At 36.1% G+C, this 12,014-nt stretch overlaps 1 protein-coding gene across 1 annotated transcript in view; it reads left to right on the plus strand.

The window, feature by feature from the left end:
• Nucleotides 1-11,726, plus strand: part of PRIM2 (DNA primase subunit 2) — a 323,635-nt gene extending 311,909 nt beyond the window's left edge. The window contains exons 13-14 of the mRNA XM_002746677.5: nucleotides 2,637-2,705; nucleotides 10,791-11,726. Of these exons, the coding sequence (XP_002746723.1) occupies nucleotides 2,637-2,705; nucleotides 10,791-11,015 (294 nt within the window). The 3' untranslated portion in view covers nucleotides 11,016-11,726. The remainder of the gene's footprint in view (nucleotides 1-2,636; nucleotides 2,706-10,790) is intronic.
• Nucleotides 11,727-12,014: the final 288 nt, after the last annotated feature.

Consider the following 12,014-nt stretch of genomic DNA (forward strand, 5'->3'; position numbering starts at 1 on the left):
GAACATCTGATTTTAGAAATACTTTATGGCCTTTAAGTAGGAAATCCTCCTGTCTCCAAATCTGACCACTTACCAACACCACTGATAACACTACTCTGGTCCATGGATCTACCGTCTAGTACCTGAATTCCTATAATAAGCTCCCTCTTTCTACCTCTGTCCTTTCCATTCTGTTCCCAGCACAGGAGGCAGAAATGAACCCTCCGTAAATGTCAGTTCACTTTAGTCTTGCACATCGAATATTGGAGTAGCTTCCCATTTTACTCAGAGAAGAAGTCAAACTTCATTCATTGTCCCACCTTTTCTTTTCCTGTATCTCTGATATAGATCATAATCTGAAATGAAACTGTATATTCCTTAGTTGGATTTTTTGAGTAATGTTTCATGTTTTCTGTCCTAATTTTAAAAGCATGTAAGTTGTCTTCCTTTAAAAGAAAGATTATTAATTTGCATGTGATTTTTAAAATTCTTTCTACATTTAATGGCCCTCACACTCAGGAGACAGATACTCCAATTTTAATATGTTTCCTCATTTCTGAAATGAAGATAAAAGTATCTGCCAGTGATATCTGCTTACCTCAGAAACCTCTATTGCCTTTTTTCTCATCACACCTTTGCATATTTACAGAAACCATCATTTATCTCAAATATGCTGGGACATGATTAAAATTGTTTAAGCTATTCTGATTGTGGTTGAATGGTTTGTTTATAGATTTGCAAGCAGATTTCAAATAAAAATTCATCCTAATAAGATAAAACAAAAATAAAAGTAAATTATTTTTGTTAAGGAAGAGCCCTCTCTGTGTTGGGGTCAGGTCAGGGGAAGACTGTAGTGTGATTAATCTAAACTTAATTTTTATATGGAACCTAAAATTTGCAATACATCTATTTTTCTCACATTCTGTGGCTTTTATGTCAATTTTCTTTAGGAGGTTTTTCACACATGTGGATTACCCAGCTACATTTTTTAGTATGATGATTTGTAAGTATTTCTTCATAGCATGTTCTCCAAACATATATGTTACTAGTTTGTGTATATATATATATATATATATATATATATATCATATTTCATGTTTACTTTTTACGTGGTTTAGCTTTTTTATGTCTGTGAATTCATTTCCACCTCAGGTAATTTATGGCATTATCTAAAGCTTAAATTTAAGTTAAGTCTTCACTTTTCCAAAATTCTAATTCAGATATTAATATATTATTATAGATGTTTGCTAATAATTATTAGCAAGTTTATCTCATCACAATTTGAAAATCTGTGTGTAAGAACATCAGACAATATGGACTCAGAGTGTCAGCATTACTTGGAAAACTTTCAGAATAAATTTAAAAATGAAGAAAGTCTCATTTTCAATTGATTGAATTTTCATTTTTGCTCCAATAATTCAAGAAACGTAGACAGGCCACATAGACAGATCGGTAGAATCCTGGGCTCTGTAGTTGGCTGGAATTTACACAGGTCTTTCATATATGATTTAATAAAAGGTGAAACAAAATTCAGAAATGTAATCTATAAGACAATCAGAGAAAAACAATTTTTGAAGCACATTCTTGTCAGTATTCTGTAATGCCTGTTCTGTAACTGTAATTTTTTTTGTGTATCTGTCAGATGATGTAAAGCTATATTCAACAATGAGAATAGTAGAAATTTGAGATCCCATCTTCCTTTCTTTTTGTGACAGGAAGGTCAACCTCTTAAAACACACACACACACACACACACACACACGGAGAGAGAGAAAGAAATGGAAATTAACATTTCTCCAGAATTATGTTTCCCTTCATTTTAAGTTATCTCTTAATTCCAGCATTTTACTGTGTTTGATAAATAGACCAAATATGTGTTTTATTTATTTGGGGGCTTGGGGGAGGCAATGAAACTTTACAAATTTCAACTGACACTGCACTCTGCTGATAAGGATGGGAGTTTGCACCGCTCTGAAGAGATTACATGAAGCAGAATTGGAAAGCAAATTGTATTTACAAAAGATAGGATGATGTTCCTAATAGGTGTTCAAAATAGACTATTCACTCTCATATTCTGCTGAGCTTTACTAGAAATAACTTCATTTCAAAAAGGACAAATCTGACTGAAGGTAAAAGCATTCCGTCTTCACAGATACTTGTCCAAAAGGGTTTACATGAAATTTTCCTGATGGGCACACAGCAATACTTTCTGCTGTATCTGTATAAACTATTAATGTGGAAAATAAAATCTAAATAGTATACTTGATTGCTTCATTCACCAACCATTAGATTACTAGATTTATATCTACAGTTTTGGGAGAGATGTTGGAATATGATGTTCTGACAATAACTGTCAAAGTCATCGTACCAGGATCTATTTTCATCTTGTTGTTGAGGTAGTTATTAAAATGCACAGTTGGTAGGTCAGAAAGATCACAGACTGTCTCTTGTCATCTGTGGTTTAATGCTGACCTAAACCACTACTGTGTAATATCAGAATTATCAGTGTCCAGGCTGCAGAACTACAACATGCTACCTGATTTATTGCATTTCCTGTCTGGAATGAAGATTATGAAAAGGCCCACAACTGTGAGCTACAGTGGTTTAGAAAAAAATTTAAGTTCTAATTTTATTTCTCTTTTTCCTCATTCATTTTAGATTTTGGATTTAGTAAAGGGGACACATTACCAGGTAGCCTGTCAGAAATACTTTGAGATGATACATAATGTAAGTATATGTATATATATTTTTTTTACTTTATATCCTAATTCTTTGTCTTTTGTTACTGTGTCACATTCAGGGTTTTTAGTTGCAGCAGTGGAAACCACTCTAGCTATTTTCAGGAGAAAGGGGAATTGCATGGTGTTAGGTAACATAGCATTTATCGAAGGACCAGACAACTAAGCTTGGATGCTGCAGAACCAGGAATATTTGGTAACTAGGAGAAGCTACATCACGAGAAAATCTTGACTGCAGCTGTCACCCACCACTCCATATCTAGGTATGAGACCAAGGGTCAATAAAGTTTTTCTGTAAAGAGCGGAGTGTAAAAATTTTGGGCTTCATAGCCCATGTGATCTGTCACAGCTACTCAACTCTACTGTTGTAGTGCAAAAGCAGCCATAGAAACATGCAAATGAACAGGCATGACTGTTGATCCACTAGAACTTTATTTATAAAATTAGGTAGTAGACCCTGCTTGACCCATGGCCCTTAATTTGCCAACCTCTAGACTAGATCTGGAACCTTTGCCATAGGTGCCTAGAAGAACCAAAGGCTTTTGCCATCTTCCATGCAGAAAATCTGATCATTCACTCATTCATTTGAAGATGGAGTCTCGCTCTGTCACCCAGGCTGGAGTGCAGTGGCGCAATCTCGGCTCACTGCAACCTCCGCCTCCTGGGTTTAAGCAATTCTCCTGCCTCAGCTTCCCGAGTAGCTAGGATTACAGGTACGTGCCACCATGTCCAGCTAATTTTTTGTATTTTTAGTAGAGATGGGGTTTCACAATATTAGCCAGGATGGTCTCAATCTCCTGACCTTGTGATCTGCCCCCCTCAGCCTCCCAAAGTGCTAGGATTACAGCTGTGAGCCACTACACCCAGCCCGCCGCCTGATGTTACTATAATCTACTTCCCAAGTCTCATATTTATCTGCATGGCAACACCTAGATTGCATGTAGACCCCTAAGTATAAAGAAGTCAGGGAAATGTGTTTGGTTTTTATCTTGGCAGTTTTCCTTAGTGCAAAAAAGCCTGCTTGGTTTTTGGAGTAAGTGTGGAATGACCCAGTCTGGCACAGAATAGATTTTGAAGTGTGTAAAGCCAGTGTCACAAACTCAGAGGCCTACAGAGATGGAGCAGATAACCCCAGTAAGTGAAGCTGCCTGAGATTAATATCACAGAGTGTGGTAGAATTATGGTGCACGGAAGACGTTATGCCCTACTAGAGGCATTCACATTGACAAACACTGAAAACGTTATGCCCTGTTAGAGGCATTCACATTGACAAATTGTGATGCCCTCTGCAGGCCAACAAAACATATCCCCAAGTCCAGTTCTGCCCTCTCTGGTCCCTAAGTTTGCATCCACTGATCTTGAGCCTGGATTTCTAACCTCGGAGAGACATCCAAGAATGGACTTTGGAGATCTTTGTACTTCTTGAAACATTTTGTCTCTAAGTACATATGTGCATTTTTCTGGGGTCTGTGGTGTGTTTATTACAGATCCATGACCCTCCCCAAAAGAGAAGCTGCATTTCTTGAAATCATCATCAGCTACCATGCTGAAGTTTTACAATTATTTTTATGTTTTTTGTTTAGTTGTTACAAAGTCGTTTTTCTGTTATGGTTATATAATTTTAGAATTTCTTACTTGATAAAATATATCTCATAGGAATAAACTGTATTATATTAGCAAAAATAATTAAAATAATAAAAGTAGTACCAGCCAATGTCTACAGAACCCTTAATGCAGCGATCCCCAACCTTTTTGGCACCATGGACCAGTTTCAGGGAAGACAATTTTTCCATGGACAGACAGGGGCTGGTGGGAGGCTGCATGAGATTATCATGATAAGCACACAACCTAGATCCCTGGCATTCATGGTTCACAGTAGGGTTCGCACCCCCATGACAATCTAAGAAGTATGAAATATGAGACCCGCTGATCTGACAGGAGGTGGAGCTTAGGCAGTGATGCAAATGATGGGGAGTGGCTGTAAATAGAGATGAAGCTTCACTCACCAACTGTACCATCTTTTGCTGTGCGGCCCAGTTCCTAACAGGTCTCAGACTGGTACTAGTCCGTGGCCAAGGGGGTCAGGAACCCCTGCCTTAATGTGTACCAGGCACAGCACTAAAATTTTTGAACGCAATAATTAGCTCTTTTGATTGACACTACAGCAAGATACTATATGTATATATCCCTGTCTGTGAATAAAACTTGTTAAACGACCGGTGTAGGGTCATATTATTTATAGGGAATGGAACTTAGATTTAAATTCCAGCTGTCTAACTCACCTAAAGCTTGTGTGCCTAACCATGGCTGTGCTGCCCTATGGTATTTGGAACTAAATTTTTTATAATGACAGTAGAGGTAATTGGCATTTTCCTGTTTACTTCATAGCATGGTACACATGGAGGGACTTTACAGATCTTCTGATCCAACCATACCAAAAATAACAGATGCCTAACTTGCCTTACATGCTGTAATTGGTTAATGGAAGATCTACAGCTAGAACCCCAGTATGTTGTGGGTTCTTGTCCTCTTTCTTCTACACCTAACTTTTGAAACTCTTATTCTTATTTAAGAACTTTTTTTAATCAAAATTTCAAGAAGTAAACATCAAGAAAATAGTAAGCAACAAAAAACCTCATTATTTTATCACAATAGGAATCTCGCCAGATAAGCCATATTTGGTATTCTCAACACCAGGTTTGTATGACTCACTCTCTTGAAGACTGCATTCCTTAATTTGCTTGCTCAGCTTGAGAGTTATAATTTCATATGTGTTCTTTAGTCATTTGGGACCCTTTTAATTAAGAGGCCTCAGAACTTTCACAAATAAGGTCTGTTATCCAACCTCTTTCCTTTTTATGAGTAAAATACAAAAATTAAATTTAAACATTGAGTTTGTGGCATAATCACCAAAAAGTAAGGTGTGGTTTTTCTTTTAGTTCTCAAATCTGCTTTTGTATTATCTCTCCTATTGATTATTCCCACGTGTGTTGCTACTATTGCCAATTTTTTAAAACTTCTCTTCGATTAACGAAGACATTGGAAAGTTGTGTATCTAAAATCCCCTCACATATAGAAATAGTCTAACTTAAACCACATATAAATCAACAAAATAAAAAGGCTATTTATATTGACTAGCTCTCTCACTATGGATTTTTAGATGTGAATATCCCCCTTCATTTATTATATTTAATTTAAAAATGGAATCTGTTTTAATTGTTAGGTTTCTGCCATCCCACCCCCTCCCCCAAATAAAACTCTGTGTTTATTTTCCCGAGCCCTCTGTGATCAAACTCACTTAAGTGAAAGTTTTCACAATGAACCAGTTAATTGATACCATTTGCAGCAGCACTACGATAGTTCCATATGGCTTTTTTGGTAATACCAGCTGCCTCATTATAAGCTGTCATTGCAAAACCTCTTGATTAAAACCCAAATATCCCATAGGTAAGACAATATTGCTTTCATTCCTTCAAATCTACATTTGCAGTGGCAGAAATATGAGACCCATGTTTGTGTGAAGGTCATTGTGTGCAGAATGTGCTGATTCCAACCAAATGTTTGAGAGAGATTCATTTAGTAGATTTCAAAAGCTGGCCTGCTTGAAATCTATTTTCCTCTGTATTTCTAGGGTCAATGTTTAAGATAATTTTATGCTAATAGTATATTCTTTACTTTCTGCTTGTTCCACATATAAATGAAAACGTTAGGCTAACCACTCAATTTTAATAGAAAATAATGTTTTCAGAGGTACCCTTTGGATACTGAGAAACTGTGGGTACTTACTTTCCAAATGGCTGAGCATAATTTTCCCCCACCATATAAATCTCTAGAGAAATCTTATTAAAACCTATCACAGTTTCCTGCAATCTTAAACAGGATATATGCGATACAATTAAGCCTTTTTATAATAACTCAGGGTCATCATTATGGATATCAGTTAGAATGCTGGGCTAGAAGCCACCATCATCTCACTTGGATCGCTGCAATCGCTTCCTAACTCATTTCCCAGCATCTACACATGCCCCATTCCAATTCTTCCTCCTCAACACAGCTGCTGGAGTGATCTTTAAAATAGAGGAATCTGATCATTTCAGTAACCTGCTTTTTAAAAACCTTTAATGGTTTCCTATTTCTCTTAAGATGAAATCTAGAATTTATAATGTATCCTTTCCACCCACCTTCCTCTAGACTCCTGAACTTGTTTCAGATCCTTTATAGGAGTTTGGATCTGAAATACTAGGACCAAGCTAGTGTGATAGAATACAAATGCTTCACAGAATTTTCCTGTCTCAATACCTAAAATAATGCACAAAACATAATTTTAAAAATCAACAGCCACAAAGGAAAACATCACTATTAGCAACCAAAAGAGAAAAGGGGCAAGGAAAGAAACACAAGAGTCGTAGTAGACGAAGTCATGAAAATGCTCACTTAATATTTCCAAACAAGGAGTAAAGAAAATAGCTGCCGACTCGAGCAGAAATAAGTGAAATGGAGGATTTAGATGAGGATACCTCTTTTTCACTCTTCCTTTATCTAATTCCATTTAGTTTATGCTCTTCCCCTTGCCCCCCACACAGAAAACTCCTCAGTTTATTTTTCTAAACAAGACAAAAGGAAACTGAATGATAGCTATGTATACTTCCTTTAAAAATGAAAGTGAAAGAAACACTCAGAACAAATAACCCATTCTAGAAGAAAAAACAACTCTATAAAAAGGAAACTTCATAATCTCATTTTGCTATCAAGCAACTTAATAGATCACAATGAGCTTAAAAAAATTAGTTAAGCACAATTGCAGATCAAGAAAAGGGAGAAACAGCATCACAAAGCCATGGCACAAATGGCCCTTGGCACTGTTTTAATAGTTCATTAAAAATATTAATTAAAATGGGGATTCATTAAACATATGCACATACCTTAAATATGATATCTTAAAGTTAAGACATTTTAAATGGCATTTATTTGCTAGGGCAAGGTATTTTGAGTATAGTATAGTGCTTGGAATTTGATTTTATCTCTCATCAACTGTACCCGTAATACAGCATCAACAATTTCCAACTTGGATTCCTTAAAGTAGAAAAGGAACTTGATATATACAAAGCAATAGGATCTTTTTCCCTATCCTCCTATGAATTCAACTTTTTTTTTAAAAAGTGACTTGCCTTTCTTGAGTCTTTAAAAACATTTAATTTGGATTTCATAGAACTAGCAACTCTATTTTACATTTATATTTCTTTGCTTTTCCCATGAAAACCCTATGACCTAACACTGTAATTATCTCCATTTCATAGATGAAGAAACTCAGACTTTAAAAAGATTATCCTATTTCATTTGTCCACATTGAAGTCTAATAAATGTATTGAGAACTGACAACTTGAAGCAAGGTGTAGAAAATCCCTAACATATTATTATAGCATAAGATTTTAGGTTATTTTTCATAAGATAATACAACTATGTTTTTATAATCTTTATAGCCAAGTTTATCTCTAGAAATAAAATTTGTACTGGGAATATCATTATCAGTTTGATTTTGTATACAATCTTTTAAAACAGATTTCAGAGCAACTAATGATCTAGTCAGAAAGCCTGAATATTAATTCAGACAAAACCAGTTACTAATTCCATGACTGAATAAATTCCTTAGGCCTCTGTTCATGGAGGAGATTCAATTTAATGGATTCCCCAAGGTTTTTCTAATCTCTTATTTTTTGTTTACAAACTATAAAGCCTTCTGATTAAAATGTATTAGACAACAAACTTACTTTTTGTGAAACACATTGCAAAATGCAAAATTTATATTGGATTTCCCAGTTTTTAATGAATGGTGTGAAAATAGAATATAATAAAGAAGTTCATAAATGATCCCATTGTTAATAATATACAACATTCAGGAAACATTTTGAAATCAAGCAGCTTAGTTAAAAAAAAAAGCAAAAATAAAAATTTATTCTTAATGATCTGTAACTTATAAAATCAGTCTCTGTACTATCCATCTGTTACACACTGGAATACTGTAGAATTATCAGCCTAACATGTATTAACAACTGGCAAAAAAGAATCAGAGATTCCTGGGATGCTTAAATAAGTATTACCAGAAAAGACTTATGTCTCTGTCTGTTGGTCTGTCCACCAGTGGGTTCATTCTGGACCATAACAGCAACCCCCTTTTCCCTGGCCAGTTAATTTTAATCTACTATGAAATTATACATAGCTTTAATCATACCACATCTCTGTTTAAGGGTTTTTAGTGACTCTGTTGCATAGAGAATTAGGTCTTGACCACTTATCCTGGTTTTCAAGGCTGTCTCATGCTGGCCCTGCCTGTCTTTCCAACCTCATTCCTTATTGTTGTTTTGTATGTTCCTTTCATACCAAGCTATGTGAACTATTTATTATTTGCTTTCCCAGGACATTACCTCTTTACTGTGCTCACGTGGTCCTGCTGCAAATATTGCCCTTCCTCTCATCATCCCAGCTTTTCACTCTCTCCATCTTTTCAGACCCAACTTAAATAGCACTTCCCTTTGAAAGCCTTCCTTGATCTCCCCAGCTGAAATCTCTCTCTACTATAGAGTGTAATAGGCCTTTATCTGTGACCCTTATCACTTCTCCATTCTTGGTAGAGGTGTTTAAGTATGTGACTTACTGAGCCGGAAATTTGAGTTAGTCAAATGCATTCCTGTATGCTGAAAAGCAAATAGCTTATAACACAGTCTTTAATATAGTAAGTCTTTAATTAAATATGCAGAATTATCACTGGAATACACTATTTCTGGGTTCATCTCACCAGGTACTTACTAGATACCTACAGTGTGCAAGTCATTACAGTACAAAGGGTGAAACGTACCAAGATTAGTTAATACGAGACAGTTGAACAAAAGAAATTGAATGACTTCTCAGTCTCCAAAAACTTGATAAATGAAAATACCATCAAAGAAACCCATCCAACCAGTCACTCACTCAGGCAAAATGATATTTTTGTTGTCAACTCCAACTGCAGAAGGCAGGAAGGCAGGGATTTGAGACTGTAGAAAGCAAAACTGCATGTAAGGAGAAATGACTATAGTGATAATTTGAAATGATACTCAAAATTAAAGTTTAATGATAGTCTTTGATAAAAAATAACAAATTATGAACTAGGCATGTTTGTGTTCAGTCACAGTGAAAACTGTAAGAAGAGATTTTCTATAAAGAGACCAAGGAAAGGCCAAGATTAGAATGAAGAATTACACTGACTTAGATTGCTTTTTCAGTTTCTATCATACTAAATGAGATTGCATATGCCAGACTTACAAGTAAGCTCTAAAACACAAGTGGTATCAGGGACCAGTATCAAAATGATCAAAAGCGATTTTACGATCACTTAAAAGAAAACCCCACAAATATTTATTGGCCTATAGTGTGGTAGGCCTTTTGCTTGGAACTGGGGATACAATAATGAATCACATAGGTCCCTAATCTGTGCCTAACACACAGTGTCACACACACACACACACACACACACACACACACACATATACACACACAGGTTTGTGTTTCAAACATATGTTTATAGTTTTCTAATTTTTTTATTTGGAGGTAATTGTCAACCAGAATTGGTAATGGTTTGGGTATTGCCAGAACTGAGGGCATGGTGTAGAGGTGGAGGGCTGGCAGGGGTGGGGGTGAGAGAAAGTTGTCTAGTAGTCCCTAAGGATGAATGGTGATTCTAGTCACTGAGAGCAAAGGATGGACAGAGGGGCAAGGACATGTTTCCTATTGGGTTTGAGCTGCCTTTGAGCCATCTTAGATGTTGAGTAGGTGTTGGATATGGGACTGCAAGTAGATAGGGAACTGGAGCCAAGCACAGAGGCTTAGGCTAGAAATATAAATGCAGGAACTTTAATGTTTGGGTAGTGGTTAACGCTCTCTTCGAATGAAATGGTGTTAGTGGATTAAGTATTAGAATGTGAACAGCTAGAATCCATGTTTCAGGTATTAAGTTTTGAAGATGGACTAGAACAGTTTTTGAAACGTATTCATAGTTTTGCTATGTATTAATGCAATATAAATTTCCTTCCTCGTACAGGTGGATGATTGCGGCTTTTCTTTGAATCATCCTAATCAGTTCTTTTGTGAGAGCCAACGTATTCTAAATGGTGGTAAAGACATAAAGAAGGAACCCATCCAACCAGAAATTTCTCAACCCAAACCAAGTATGCAGAAAACCAAGGATGCATCATCTGCTCTGGCCTCTTTAAATTCCTCTATGGAAATGGATATGAAAGAACTAGAAGATTACTTTAATGAATGATTCTTAGGCAGTTCAGTAACCCTTTTTCCTCAATAGCTTTCATTTCCTGTTTGTAAGATTTCACCTTTTTGTAACTGAAAAAGGGTTTCACTCTGTCACCCAGGCTGGAGTGCAGTGACACAATCACAGCTGATTGCAGCCTCAACCTTCCCAGCTCAAGTGGTCCTCCTGCCTCAGCCTCCTGAGCAGTTGGGACCACAGGTGTGTACCCCATACCCAGCTAATTAAAAAAAAATTTTGTAGAGATGGAGGGCTCCCTATGTTGCCCAGGCAGATCTCAAACCCGGGGGGTCAAGCGATCCTCACACCTCAGCCTCCCAAAGTGCTGGTAATACAGGTGTGAGCCACTGTTCCTGGCCTTTTTCTTTTTTTAACCTTTTTGTTTAACTTCTCTCTTTACTGCATTCCGGTCCATCTACATGTATGCACACACTTATTAGGAAAGTGGGTTTGAGGTAAAAACAAAGACCTTCACTGTATTTTGCTTTGACAAAAGAAAAGAGGAAGAGTTTCTATTAAAACCTATCAGTCACTTGAATGTTGCCATTTAAGTCCTGTTCTAGGAGATAAAAATAGCTTTGGGGACTGGTTAAAGTCCCCCAGAAACTGTAATACAGTTAAGAACAACTTTGATTTTAAGTCTTATCACTTTGTAATTTTGACTCAATCCTTTCCTGGACAATTTTTGTTAATAAATATCAAAGTGTACATGACAGTGTTTGTGTATAATTGGGAGAGCTTATTATGTCATAACAGATTGGACATTACCTCAGCTTTTAAAGTGGTAATTTGGAATATCCAATATACTGCTAATCTACCAATGAAGATTTAAAATTTTTTTTTTTAACCTACTTGTGGTTATTGTACATCAGGCACCTTTGAGTGGCAGTGAACTCTCCTGAGTGAACTGTGACTTGGGAATTAAAATAAATAGAGTTTGTGTAGCTTATATTTATCAAGGAATAATAGGAATATTTTATTATGTAAAATAATGGCACA

This window comes from Callithrix jacchus, chromosome 4 (genome assembly GCF_049354715.1).
Source record: "Callithrix jacchus isolate 240 chromosome 4, calJac240_pri, whole genome shotgun sequence".
Lineage (NCBI taxonomy): Eukaryota > Metazoa > Chordata > Mammalia > Primates > Cebidae > Callithrix > Callithrix jacchus.